At 35.0% G+C, this 14,281-nt stretch overlaps 1 protein-coding gene across 1 annotated transcript in view; it reads right to left on the bottom strand.

Moving 5' to 3' along the window:
- The window catches only part of LOC111444291 (protein ILITYHIA), a 40,993-nt gene that overhangs the window by 24,802 nt on the left and 1,910 nt on the right, over window positions 1-14,281 (bottom strand). Inside the window, exons 2-15 of the mRNA XM_023082332.1 lie at window positions 9,779-10,155; window positions 9,554-9,685; window positions 9,055-9,436; window positions 8,667-8,813; window positions 8,302-8,486; window positions 8,066-8,192; window positions 7,289-7,362; window positions 7,108-7,184; window positions 6,975-7,011; window positions 6,728-6,894; window positions 3,467-3,650; window positions 2,237-2,308; window positions 1,405-1,524; window positions 1,256-1,315 (exon numbers count right to left, since the gene is read on the bottom strand). Coding sequence (XP_022938100.1) covers window positions 1,256-1,315; window positions 1,405-1,524; window positions 2,237-2,308; window positions 3,467-3,650; window positions 6,728-6,894; window positions 6,975-7,011; window positions 7,108-7,184; window positions 7,289-7,362; window positions 8,066-8,192; window positions 8,302-8,486; window positions 8,667-8,813; window positions 9,055-9,436; window positions 9,554-9,685; window positions 9,779-10,155 — 2,141 coding nt within the window. The remainder of the gene's footprint in view (window positions 1-1,255; window positions 1,316-1,404; window positions 1,525-2,236; window positions 2,309-3,466; window positions 3,651-6,727; window positions 6,895-6,974; window positions 7,012-7,107; window positions 7,185-7,288; window positions 7,363-8,065; window positions 8,193-8,301; window positions 8,487-8,666; window positions 8,814-9,054; window positions 9,437-9,553; window positions 9,686-9,778; window positions 10,156-14,281) is intronic.

The following is a 14,281-nucleotide window of genomic DNA, read 5'->3' as shown; positions in this document are numbered from 1 at the left end:
AAAAAAAAAAAAAAAAAAAAAAAAAAAAAAAAAAAAAAAAAAAAAAAAAAAAAAAAGAGGATCTTAAATTTCACCTTACAAATTAAGAGCCAGAAACAATAGTAACCTGAACATATTTTAACACAATCTAAGAGGAAAAAGAGGTCCTGGCATACTCCATTTCAGACCTCCATAGGTATGCAAACAAATGAATTCTAGTTAATTGATCGTAGACTTGAAAACTGTTATTTTAACTCAACATGTTTTAACACAATCTAATAACAAAAAGAGTTCCCGGCATACTCTGCTTCGCACTTCAATCGGTATGAAAACAAATTAATTCTAGCTCAATGATCAATAGACTTTTCAATGATCAAGAGGTATGAAAACTGTATTTTTTTTTTTTTATACCCAGATAATTTGGGCCAGCTAATAACCACCCCCCACCAACTTCCATAAAATAAGTCAAGATCTCTTACACCCTCAAGTATTGGGCTATTGGAAGAATGGAACTCAAATTAAAAAGTATATAAATCAAAAACGCAAGCAAGACAGTGAATAACCATCAACCTGGCCACTGTTAAAAAAAGGACGCATTTTTTCCAGGCCAGCCTCTCTTTCTATTGTGTATATCTTGGTTTCCAATACAAAATCATGCCTCAAGTCCCATCCAACCCTCACACCAATGTTTTAGGTTTCAGACCCTATCACCTTCTGGCATGACTTGAACTCGCAAGTCTTTACACCCAGTCTCTTATAATGACTTGAAGGAACTCATTGCCTCTTCAAGGATAGAAGTCCACATATGTATGTAATACTAATACAACATGCGTTGTAATATTATAGCCTATTACAACATTTTCTACTATAGGTTAAAAACATTGAAGATAAAAGTTAAAAGGCGGCTCTATTACGGGCAATGATAATTACATTGAATATGACCTTTAGAATCTTTACTTAAGTTAAAATTGGAGATGAAATTTTACTCAAAATTTATATGAGTACATGCCTTTACACATTTACATTTCAATCAATTTTTTTCTAATGGATCATGTCTTACTCGTTGCCTTTTTAAAAACAATAATAATAATATAGGATTAAGACGATAAAATATCAACAAAAGCAGCACAGCACTTGAGACCACCTTTTTGCCCTTCTACAATATTGCACCCCACTTCCTAAAGAGTAAAAGCTAACATTTCATAACGATAGAATCCACATTAACTTAAAGTAAACACCATGAAGTTGCCTAAATATAATAGGGGCAAGTATGTACCTGAATGCTATTTTCTGAAAGCATGTTGTGTGAATGACGATCTGGCATATTCTCAAAGATCTGACATGGTGAACATATTCCAGTTAGCACTAAGAACGGGAAATGATCAAGCCAGAAACTTAGGAATAATAACATCAAGAATAATAAACCTCTTCAAATTCCGTGTAAACTTCTTGTGGAGCAATAGTCATTAAAGTGGACAATGAATAAATTGCTGCTTCTCTCCTATCAATTGCAGTGTTCATCAATCCTTGTGGTCCGAGGATACCCTGTAGTAAATAGTGCCTTAAAAGGTTAAAGATATAAATCCAACGAAAGTTCAGCAGTTTCTTATCAATAAAAAAAAGTATAAACAAAAAGGAGGGAAATTATTCCCGAACTGTAAGTTTAAAATACAAACAAAAAGGAGGGAAAAAAACTTTAAATAAGGCATTCAACTTCATGAAACTGATAGACAATAACGATGTATCATCAAACAGGGTATATATTAGTTATATTAGCTTTAAATTTAAAAAAAAAAGGCTACATAATTAGCCGCTAAGTTGGAATTAATGAGTTTCCTGCTGATTGATTATATTTAGTTACGGCTGTAACTCAAAAGTTTGGACATGTCAAGCACTTGTAGATGCCTCAAAATACTAGTGCAGTACTCAACCAATCGATGAACCTATACAATTTTCCAAAGAAGAAAAAGTAACTAAGTTCATCAAAGCAAATATAGACTACAGAGCACATGTGAAGAAGAGATATATGCACCAGGTTAAGATTTGAATTAAAACAGCAGAGCGCAACTTTTCCAAAATGCATATCAATTAAACTTGCATCTCAATACTATACTCAGCATGCCTTGCATCTTTGAAAAAATCCTACCTGCTATAAATTAAAATTGCACGACCGATAATAAATTCAGTAAAATGTCATCCGAAACACAGAACGCAACTTGCATGTTCCAAAATGCATAGCAATAAGGAAATCACTTACTTTGCACAAATTTTCTATGTCATTAGTGCCAACGACGCTTAAGCCATGAGCCTGCAAGCATTTATTGACCCTCTGAAGGGTAAAGAAAAATAAATGAGTTAGAGTCATCCAAAATTATTCTATGATAGAAGACAACAAGAACCACGCACCAACATCCAAGGAATTTTGTTAACTTTTAAAGGAACTCTTTGGATCAGGAACGTAGATTGGAAAATAACTACAGAAAGGAGATGCGGAAACTAAATTCTCTACGCATCCAAACCCCAACTCTCGAGGCTAAGAAGTTAAAAGATTGGGATCTGTTCACGTAACTTGTTGGAACCATTTTTGTGGGCTTTTTTTTGTATGCTTTTACATTCAATCGTTTTTCTCAATTTCCTCAATCAGAGCTTGGATTTTTATTATTAAAAATAAATTGAAGAAGGAGAGGGAAGCCTAGTGCAGTTCATAAGCAGAAAATGAAAAAGAAAATATGTGATAGCAAGTGAAGTGACACCCCAATAAGCTTTTCTTTTTCTTTTTCTTTTGAGACAGAAATGAGCTTTTCAATGTTCTACTGGAAAATTACAAACAAGAAAACTCTAAGACTGAACTTTGTAGGTTAAATTATAATAACATTCAAGTTGTGTCTATTTATAACCCCTGAATTTTAAAAGTTTTTCTAATATGTACTTGAAAATTCCAATTTATGTCTAATTAGTCCTTGAGCTTTAAAAACATGTCCAACAGGTCCTTAAACTTTCAATTTTGTATCCATTTAGGTTGCAAAATTTTCAATTTTGTCTCTAATATCTAATAGGCTGTTACCTCCAATGTGGAGCATGAGTCTCTTTTTATTACATAAATGAAAAGTTTCATTTCTTGTTTCAAAAAATATATTGTCAAATAGGTCTAAAGACCTACTCAATGCATCTTAAAATTTATTGACTTACTCTTCATTGATAGATTGGAAAGAGAGTAATGCTCAAAAGATACAAATTCTGTATAATAAAAAGAAAAAAAGATATGTGAACAAAAAGACCCCAAAAGGACTGTTGAGAGAGACGTACTCAAAGCCAAATTACCCATGAAGTTGCTTTCGAACTCCTTTTGTATCATTGGGGAAAAAAATTGCAATATTCAATTCTTATGAACAATTCTCAGGAGTTTCCATTGAATTATGTAACAGAAACTTTTCATCCATTATGAATAATATTATTGTATAAATTTGGATGGAAAGATTTAAATTACCTTCCAAACATTATCTCGTTTTGCAGTGAAGACTAAGCTCGGGTGATGTGAGCATAACATTATTAAGGAAGAATCCCTGGAAGCAGTGGTAGTAGATGCTCTTGAGATCACAAACAATGACTTAACAAGAACCTCGGTAGATGGAAGATATGGAACTTGAGAGTCCGATGAATTCTCTGCATCACTGCAGACAAACAGATCGCATCCCCTCAATATAAAAATCGAAGACAGATTCAGGAACAAAATGTTAACAGAGAGCCATTATAATTGATCAAAATGGAAGAAAATAATTACAAAATGTTTTGGCCAGTAGTTATAACAGATAAACAGAAAGAATGTAGTTCAGCTAGCATTGGAATGAATGTCGAGAATTATTCTATGGGAAGGCAAGCTTAAGCACCTGGTGAATTTGAAGTGGGTTACAACACCTCTTGATAATGTGGTTTAGGAATAGGTATGCTCACGGAGAGGAATGATTCTTTATTGGCCAAGTGAATATGGAGATTTTATAATGAATCTTCTGAATTATGGCATAGGTTTATTTGTCAGCATTTAGGAATCTCATTTTTTTAGCCAGCCCTCTACTTCTAAACAGTCTGAAAATTGTAGAAGCCCTTGGTTGTATATTCAGAAACTTTAGCAAATTGTGGATTCATCTTTTAAATTGGGCTCAGGGATAAAAATCTCGTTTTTGAAAGATGCTTGGATTAATAATAATCCTCTTTCATCCAGTTTTCCGTCTATTTTCAGATTGGTTATTAACCAGAGTTTTTCTATAGCAGATTGTTGGGATTCATCTAGAAACTCAGGGAGATTTGTTCTCAGATGAAGTTTAAAAGACGAGGAAATTGCTCTTTTCAGTGAGCTTTTGCTAACTATCAACAATATTCAGCAGTTCTTCCACATACTCCAAAACATGGTTACTTGATTCAAGTGGTTCATTCTCGATGAAATCTATTTTAAACAATTCGTCTGGATTTACTTTAAGATGGAGTTAATACATCGGATCATTTGCAGAGAAGGCTTCACTCAATGGCTCTCTCTCCTTCCAAGTACCCTTAATGTTTGGTGACTTCAAAAGACTAATTCCATTTATTTTTCTGGCGTTCTTTTTCATGCTTTTGCTGGTCCTTTCTCTTCTCCATCCTCTATGAACTGGGCATTCAGTGATGACGTTTGCTTCAATGTTTATCAACATTTTAGTGCCTGGGATCTTCCCAACAAAGCCTATGGATTATTGCTTCTAAAGCCATTCGTTCGAAGATATGGTTTGAAAGGAATCAGAGAATTTTTCTTATATCAGTTTTTTATTTCTAGAATCATGGATTCAAGAAGTTCCTAAATTGAGAACAAATATTTCTTCAAGAATCGTCACTAGGCTTAATGTTGTAGATGATTCCAAGTCTACGGCAGGGAGATGATGACAATGGCAGATATGATTACTTTGACGGTAGTGGCTAGGGTTGGGTTCATTAGGGAGTGAGAAAAGGGAAAATCTATGCTCAAATTTCCTAGATATTGATCGAATCAGGTATAATTCTAGGAGATGAACAGCCACTTGGAGGAGATCAGCAGGTTTTTTATCCAGATTATTCTTCAATTCAACCTATTGAGGACTTTGTTGAAAAAATAATGATGGAAGACATTCACAGAACCTGCGTCATTCTAATTCTGGTTCTCAAAAAGCACTCATCTTTCCTTTAATTAACACTAGCTCTCCCAAGGTGGGTGAGTTTTAAGGCATTAAGGTCTCACAACTGGAAGATGGTATAAAGGAAATGTGTATGACCCTTTGCCTTCCCCAAGTATTAATGAGCCCCTTTGAGAAGGTGTCGACTATATTTCTTTCTCTCCTCGTGTCTGATTCCTTCAACTCAAATGCTGAAAAAAAACACAAGTTTATTGGTCTCCAATTACAAGAAAGCAACCAATCCATCTGGCTATTGGCCTCACCAAAGGTGTCATCCATTCAATAAAAAATCCCACATCTACTTAAACTCTCTCACATAGTGTTGATCGTGATTTGGATGTTGAATCTGAAGTCACTTTTGAGTAGCGTGGACTCCATTTCACAACCTATGGAAATTACGGTTGATGATTTAGCAGTTGAAGAATCTTTTTCAAAAGATCTAATTTTGTTATTTCAAGAATGTGAAAATGAGATTCCTCATCCTCCTTCTGTGCCTAGGAAACTTGCATCTCTTTCTTATTGAAGCTCGTGGTATTCTACTTCAAGAAATTTATTCCTCAAATTCAACTCAAAACAATATTAGGGGCTCTTGAAAGCTTGTTTTCTAAGCTTCCTGGGTGGTTTGTTGGTGTCCCCTTAGAAGTTTATGGGCCTTTGGAGTGGTTTTCAGTGGGCTGTTTTGGGTTTTTGTGTGGTTTCTATGGCTCTTTCAGGCCCTAGCATTTAGGAGGTCTGGTAATGTTCCCTGGCTTTTGTTGTTTAGCCTTCTTGTTTTTTGGTGCTTGGTTCTTTGAACTCCTTTTGGTTTTTCCTTTGATCTTCTAAGCTCCCTGGGTGGATTGGTGGTGTCCCCTAAAAGGTTTATGTTGGCCTTTAGTGCGGTTTTCAATAGGCTGTTTTTAGGCTCTTTCATTCCCTAGTGGTTTGGAGGTTTGGTGATGTTCTCGAACTTTTGTTTTTTAGCCTCACGCTTTTGTTGTTTAGCCTTTCTGTTTTTATCATCTATTTGCAATGTTTTCTGTGTTTACTTGATGGTCTTCTTGGGTTTGTCTCCTCAAGTTCCTGTTTTTTTGGGTTGCTTGTTCTGTTTAGGTTGATTCTCTTAATTCTCCATTGAAGAGTTTGCATCCTTGATCTTTAGTCTCTTTTTTATTTATTTAATAAAAGTTTCATTTCTTGTTAAAAAAAAAACATCAGAGAATTTTTTAAGATAATTTCCACTCATGATTAGATCATTTCAAGATGATCAAAATTAAGGCTTCTCATTGGTGTTCTTTATCGAAGTCTTTTTCGGGTTACTCTTTCCAAGCTATTTGCAACAACTGGGATGTCTTCTTATAGTTCTTGTGTGTTGTCTTTCTTTTGTTAGCTTTTGCTTTATTTTGCTCTCTATTTTCCGTAGCCCACTCTTTGTAGGTTGAATCTTTGATTGCTTTGTATTTCTCCTTTATTTATCTTTTCAATACTACTGTCTACTTTCCAAAAAAAAAAAGAAACAGAAACAGTATCAACTATCATACGAGTGCAACAATTAATTAAATCACTCATAAAACTGTAAAGAATAGACGGACCTTATCTTCGATAAACGGAGTTTCTCTCCTACTATAGAAAGGAAATTTGCAAATTCATATAAAAGAGCTTCACTCAATTCTGGAACACCTGCAACAAGCTTCCCAATAGCACTGCAAGCGACTCTTCGAACATCCCAACTTGGATGGCACAAAAAGAACAGTAATGGCTGCAAGAGGTATAAATACTCGGTGACCAAAAAGTTACATCGCTGGAAGACTATGCTAATATATATTGTGAAGAAGTTACCTGCGAGAGCAATTTGACTGAAAAGGTTTCCAACACTCTACAAAATAAAAGCACAAGCAGCTTGTGGAAATCAGTATTATTTATTTCGTCATTTAGAAGAGAATTGTTGATGAATCAGCAATTAGATTATAACCTGCGCGAGTGTTCTACAAGAAGCACCTCAAGAAGATCAAGACATGCAATGCAATCTTCAATTGACAGCTTTGATACCTGTGCACCACAGAAAAAAAAAATTACCCATATAAATAGTAAGTTCCCTTTTGATAATAATTTTACACTTAAATAGGCAGGAATAACAAGTTCTGAAAGGCTACCATTGAAACTGGTATGATTGAAGGTTCATTTTGAGATACCAAAGACCAGATCTTTTCCTTTGCAACAGTCTCCTCTGAGACATAAGATAACATAAAATTAAAAAAAGAATTATTCAAAGAAAATTGCAAAGAAGGAACCTCTTAACATCTAAACAAGCATGGACATATAAATTATAAATTTAGCAATACGCACATAATGGGGCATCAGAGATTTTTTGGACAAGAAAAATCCCTTCGCAACTAAAATATATATTAAGAAGAAAAAGGAAGACAAAAAAAGGCACCAAACAGCAAAGGAGATAACAAAAGGACCACAATAGGAAAGAATAAAAATATATATAATATAAAGGAAAACCTATAAAAAGGGCCTCAGAAAACAAGTTGAATGGAGGATTACATGAACATATCTAATGATAGCATACAAATTCTCAGTTTCCCTTTCAACCAAAATTCTCAACTCATCGTGAAGATAACAAAAACCCAGAAAGCCATGGCTTTACATGTGAACATATAACCACTGAGGAGCTGAAGATATGCAGAAAGTTAACACATGATTGCAGTATTACTAGTATATATTAAAAACCTCGAACACATGTAACCAATATTAAACGAAAGCTGACATGTAAAATAGAGATTATATTTCATCTATCAATGAAAGTACAATTCTAGTTTAAAGAAATGAAAGCTGACAAGTAAAAAAGGGGGGATTAGATAATTCTGGCAAACTTGATTCAAATCTCAAGGAAAATAAAAAACAGGATTAATTGTGATAAACACCTGCTTTAATATCGACTGCCATAATCTTTCCAACTAAAAGCAAAGCATATATTCCATCCAAACGCTGCACTGCTTTTGTAAAACCAGTTTTCACTAGTTGGATAAGAGGCACTAAAAGGCCTGATATCTGCCAATTGATTTTTCACAAGAAACGAAAAATTACAAGAATTCCATATGAGAAAACTCAACAACAAATGAAATGAGTCAAGAAAATCCACGAAATTCAGCTTTCCAACCCGTGCAATCACATCAGAATTTTTAGAGATAACACGTAAACAACGAAGGTGTCCCCTCCTCAGTGTTTCCTTCTCCTTGAGGCCAGATGCAAAAAGCGATAAAAGCTCTGGTTGAATTGAATCAGAAGATCTTGCAGCCCAAGCAGCTATAGCAGACAAAATTGCAAGTTTTGCCTCTTCATTACCTATATTTAGTACAATAAAGTTTAGCATCAATATGGGAATGGAAAAGGGAAAATGAAGATATTCCAACAACATAAACTTAATTCGGGGAATTGTTAAAGCCATTAAAATAACCCAAGAGAATGTAATTTATGCCTGCAATAAAAAGGAACTATCGAGAGGATGAATAGATAGACTGTTACCTTCCTCCCTATAACTTGACAAAAGAAAGCTGCAAACTAATTGTGAAAGACTGTAAATCCTTTTCCCTTCTGGAGCGTAAGCCAACTCTTGCACCATATTGAACATACCAATCCGCTGGTAAGGCAATGCTAGTCTTCCTTCCGAGCCTGCAAAAACGGAAACCAAAGGCCACAAGAAGTTAGCAGAAGAATAATCACCCATACCTTACAATTCAGAACATGAACATAACCATTTGTTAGCAGGCATCAAAAACATTTCTGTCAATGTGGCGCATAGAATGGAAAGAACAAGTGTTTTAATTGCATAAAGGTAATACATAAATAACATAAGGACCATTACCTCAACCAATTGACAAAAATAAAATCAATAAAGAACACAGAGCCAAACCTCCAATAACAGCTTTAACATAATTGAACATTGCTTCCTGAGTATCAGGGTTACTTGATTTCTCACTCAAACATCTTACGATAGTCAATGCACCAATCCTTCTATTTTCATCTGTATGTCGAGCCTGGGGTGATACCACTGAAAGAATTTCTATTGCATACTTACTTAAATCCAGTGTAACAGATTGTAAACAGAATGAAACTGAATCCAACACAATCTCGGGGTTGCGTTTAAGCATTTTGACAGAAGATGGAATAACAATACTCTGGAGATCATCATGTAACATATGTCCAAAAAGTGGACGAAATGCTTCACTAAGATTCTTGGTAGGTTTTTCCCTGGCATTTAAAACTGACTTGACATAGAGATCAAGAAATGTTGGCTGTATAAAACAGACACAATCAAAGATAGCCAAGTGAGAACATAAAACGATCGCAATTAAACTTAAATATAAGAAAATCTCCAACATTGAGCAAAGTCAAAAATATTAACTGCTGACCTTGAAGTTCTCAAATAAGGGAGGTAGAGTATTTAAAAACTCCAACAACAGAGTCAGTAACTCAGGAGCATCTTTGAATGGTATTCGTGCATCATTTAGTTCATCAATGTACATTCTGCACATGTCTGCTGACTGCATAAGTAGAATAAATTTGCAAAAATAGTCAAAATTGAGTTAATAATATGTAGTGTCTCATTATTTATGAAAAGATAACACAGATTAAACCTGAGATAATAAATGGAAAATTGTTTGCTTGCAAGCCCTCCGCTCTCGGAAAGACCCCTCCATAAGAATGTGAATTAAATTCGCTTGAGCTGATGCTAATCTAGAAAAGGCATTCTTTGAAATGGTGGGAAACTGACTATAAACAAGAAGAAGACATGACCACTTGAGAAGTCTACAGCATCCTACACGTGTGTGTAACTTTGACTGCTTTTCCATGGACTGCACAAGGGCTGCTGCAAAACTTTTCATGAACGTTATCTCATTTAAAGCTTTAATAATTACATTATCCACAGCTTCCCTTGATCCACGATCATCATAAATAAATAATGTTCTAAATATCACCTCAACCAACTGCAAAGCAAATTCTTTGTATGCCGCTGCAAAAATAAAAGAAAACTCAATATCAGATCAGCCTAAACATGACAGGTTGCTAAAAGAAATAAATATAAAAAATCATGTTGCAAATCAAAACCAGAGCTACTGACAAGAAAATCATCTGGAACTATTACAAAGTTGGTGTGGAACATATTCTATAAGTACTATGTCCATACAATTCAGAAAATAAAAACACGAGAAAACAAGTAGATGATTCAGATATGTTAGCACAAACCTTGAAAAGCATTCACATAAAAATGCCTCAGTAGCAAACCATTGACCTAGCCACAAGTAGATAAACAATCTTCTAATTCCATCTAAACATTTTCCCATGAGAAACATTCCAAACTTCTTCCATACAAACACTACCATTTTCGTTGGTTTATTGAAATTTCATTTTTGTTCAATGGAGATACAAAAAATAGCATTTTGGATCCAGCTAGGTATCAAGAAAGAGGTTGGAGAGTCTTTTGGGAAATGTTGGAGTCTTTTGGGAAATGTTGAGTGATGTTCTTCCTCAGTCGAAGAGTGAGATTGTTTTTATAAGAGGCAATTTCATTGATGTTTCAAATTAACAAAAGGGGCGTGCTATCAGTGATATTTACCGGAAAAAAAAAAAGAACCTTCTAAATTTACAATGAGGAAGGTATGATTATAGAAAACAAAAATATTGGAAAATTTAAACCAAGATATAGCATGTTAACCAGCATTGTCGAAAAGCATTGTATAAGTTTGTGTCTTCCACATGAATACTCTTTGATTTCTTTTTTTCCATTAATTGCAAAAGAACGTCATAATGAAATTTTTCCATAACACAATTTTTGCATTCTTGAAGGTCATGTCCAATAAAACCTTTACCTCGCTAGGTAAAGTGAGATGTCATCCAAAGATATTAAGAATCTTTGTCCATAAATTTTAAGCATATAAGTATAGCATAAATAAGAGGTTTTATGATTCATTGTCTTTCTAGCATAATGAGCACCAACTTGGAAATATAGTCATATAAGACATTCCTTCTTTTTTTTTTTCTTTTTTTTGTAAATTTTCACTTGTGATAATGGATTTATGCGCTATTTTCCATAAGAAAAACTTCACCTTTTTAGGGTAAGTCTTTCCATATTGTCTTTGCTAGCATGGGATTCGTAGCTTCTACTTTTTTCCCTATGTCCATCATCAAAAATTTTGTAGACAAAACTCCGATAGTGAAAGGAAAGCATTTCAATTTTGTAGAGAAGACCCCATACAACTGGGGAAAGGTCAAGGATTAATTCAGCCTATTTTGTAGTTTTGTTATCCTTTAAGTTCCTACCAAGCTTCATGTCCCAAAATTTGTTGACACCATTCCATGTTTCTTTGATCGTGGTCGTTTTATAACAAGGGAGTCTATACAAAAATGGATAACGTAAGGCTAGCATGATGTTTTCCGTCCAAGAGTCAGTCCAAAAGGATGTGCTTTGTCCATCACCCACCATATGGCAAATGTGGTCGGTGACGAGGTTTTGGTTTTTTTATGTCATAGCCCCTATTCAAAAGATGGAGGGAGTCAACTTCTACATGATGTAGGAATATATTTAGTTATTCGGCGAGGATTTATCCTTCCAAGAGTGGGATTGATCTTTGTAATATAGTCTTTTGGGTCATGTTGTTCCCTCCCTTCATTGGATGTTCTTTGGGATGCATTAGGTTTAACACCTACTTATGCATGTTTTCCTTTATGTTTTTTCGTAATTATCAAGTAGGTATTATTCTTTGGGATTGGAATCCCTTTTGGTGGGTTTGGGTTCCTTTTGTTGGATTGTTAAATATTTTTTTAGTGTCATTGTACAATCTCTCATATGTCTGAATGGAAAGATAGGCTTCTGACTTAAAAAAAAACATTTGTTTGAGTTGTCCATGGATTGACATTTCCAAACAATTGAATATTCTGGAAAATGCATCTTTATCCAAGCTTTGCAATGGTACAAACAGTCTACTTTGGCATGAAATTTGGCTCATATGTTCTACTTTTCAACATTTATATCAGGTGACTTCTTTACCAAATGGTTCTGGTTTTCATTATTGGGAAGATTCACATTGATCTTGGAAGATTGGCACGAGAAGAAATTTGAAAGTGGATATTGAATTGTGGTATCTTGTTGGCAAGCTTGAATTTAGTTTCTTTGTCCCACGAAGGAGAAAGTGAGGAAAGTGTGAAACTTCTAGATCCACATTCGAGTCATAAGCCTTTATAAGATTATTGCAAAGGTGCTGGCCAATAAGCTAAGAAAAGTTTTGCCAAGCACGGTCTCCGACCATTTGGTGGGTGCAATTTTAGCAAGGAGACAAACTTAGACCAAGTTGTTTTTGCTAATGAGACTATGGAAGATTACAAGGAATGCAATCAAGAAGGAATCCTTTACAAGCTTGAGTTTGGGAAAGCCTAGGTTGATGTGGACTAGGATTCTCCACAAGGTAGCATGGAAGAAAGACTTTGGCTTTAAATGGAGAGGGTATATATGGAGTTGTGCGAGAAATGTCATGTTCTCTATTTTGTTTAAAGGAAGGATTTTATCATCGAAAGGTATAAAGCAAGGCAATCCACCGTCTCTCCCTTTCTTTTGGTCAATGACATTCTTAGCCGCTTGTTTTTAGGGGGATGGGTAGAGGCATTACTTAATGTCTTAGGATAGAGAGGGATAAAGTCCATCTCTTTTATTTCCAATTTGCCAACGGTATGTTCTTCTCTTTCAATAAGGAAGAGTTATTTGTAACCTTAATTGCTTTGTCTTTCTTTAAGATAATTTATAAGTCTTAAGATTAACCGAGACAAAAGTTCGGTCATTGGTATTAATTATGATCCAAGGTCCCTAGATGGACCTTGGTGGTAGGTTGTATGTTGGATTCTTTGGGTTGGATCAGTCTTGCATTTTGGAATCTAGGAGAAGATCCAAAAATGTCTCGCCTCTTGGAAGAGAGCATTTTGTTTCCGAAGGAGTGTGACTAATTTTCATCCCATTGGTTTTGTGTATGACCCATTTTTTACTTCCTTTTTCTTTTCAGAATCCCCTTTTATATTTGTAAAAGCTTGGAGAAGCTCATGAGAAACTTCTTTTGGGGGAAGTTAACAAGAGTGGGAGATCCCATTTGGTTAGGTGGGAGATAGTATCAGTCTGGTAATTGAGGATAGATAAGTTCACACTTTGTAAGGAGGCTTAGCTTTATTAGCAAAAGTGATTTTGGCTTTTTCCTTAGAAGCAACTGCCTTGCATCCTTTCTAATGAGCCACCTCTAGGGAGTTGAAGGCATATCCCCGAGCCCTTGGAAAAAGAGATAATTCATTCTTTTCTAAGATCCAAGTGTTAGTTAGGCCGATATAATGTCTATGAGCCAATTTAAGGTGGATTAATGCTATCAAATCCATGATTTCAAAATTTTGGTTTGAAAGGAACCAAAGAATTTTGTAAGACAAATCTAGAGTTCGGGTGAAGTATTTTGATATAGCCATCTTCGAAGTCACAACGGTGCCAATCTTTCTATTTTTTTCATTAACCTCCTCATAATATTTATACAAACTGAGAGGCTTTCGTTCACTCTCATTAGCAGCTTGTACTTTTACTTTATTTGCTTCTCTATCACTCATTTTAGGAGTTTGTTTCCTTCAAACATTTTGGTATCTGTCCATTACATCAATGAGAAGTTCGTATGAATTTTCCACCAAATCTAAAGACACATAGCATTCTCTTTTTTACGGCCAAAATTGCTTTTACATTCCAAGTCAATGAGATAGAAATGGTAGTAGTTCACCATCAAAACTAGACGTATGTTCTTCACACTTTCTTCTCTTTTCTTCTCGAACAATATCGCAATTTTGGCCCTCTATCATTACTAACGCTTATGTAAGAACTATCTAATTAACCAAAAAACATCTCATCCTCCGTTCTCCTCCTTGTACACTTCATTTCCCTCTTTCGTGTTACCAAATTTTTGGAACTCTTGGACAAGTGTTGAAGATCTCACCCTTTTATTTCCATTATCCTTTGAGTAGACTACAATATTTCCATCAGTTATGCTGCTTCACCCCATTATTTTGACCATTTCACTGATTTAAAAAATGACAACCAGCCCACCCCCCCCCCCCCCCCCCCCCCC

Source organism: Cucurbita moschata, unplaced genomic scaffold (genome assembly GCF_002738365.1).
Source record: "Cucurbita moschata cultivar Rifu unplaced genomic scaffold, Cmos_1.0 Cmo_Scf00006, whole genome shotgun sequence".
NCBI lineage: Eukaryota > Viridiplantae > Streptophyta > Magnoliopsida > Cucurbitales > Cucurbitaceae > Cucurbita > Cucurbita moschata.
Note: the sequence above shows the minus strand (reverse complement) of the source record. Positions and strands in the feature narration are given on the sequence as shown.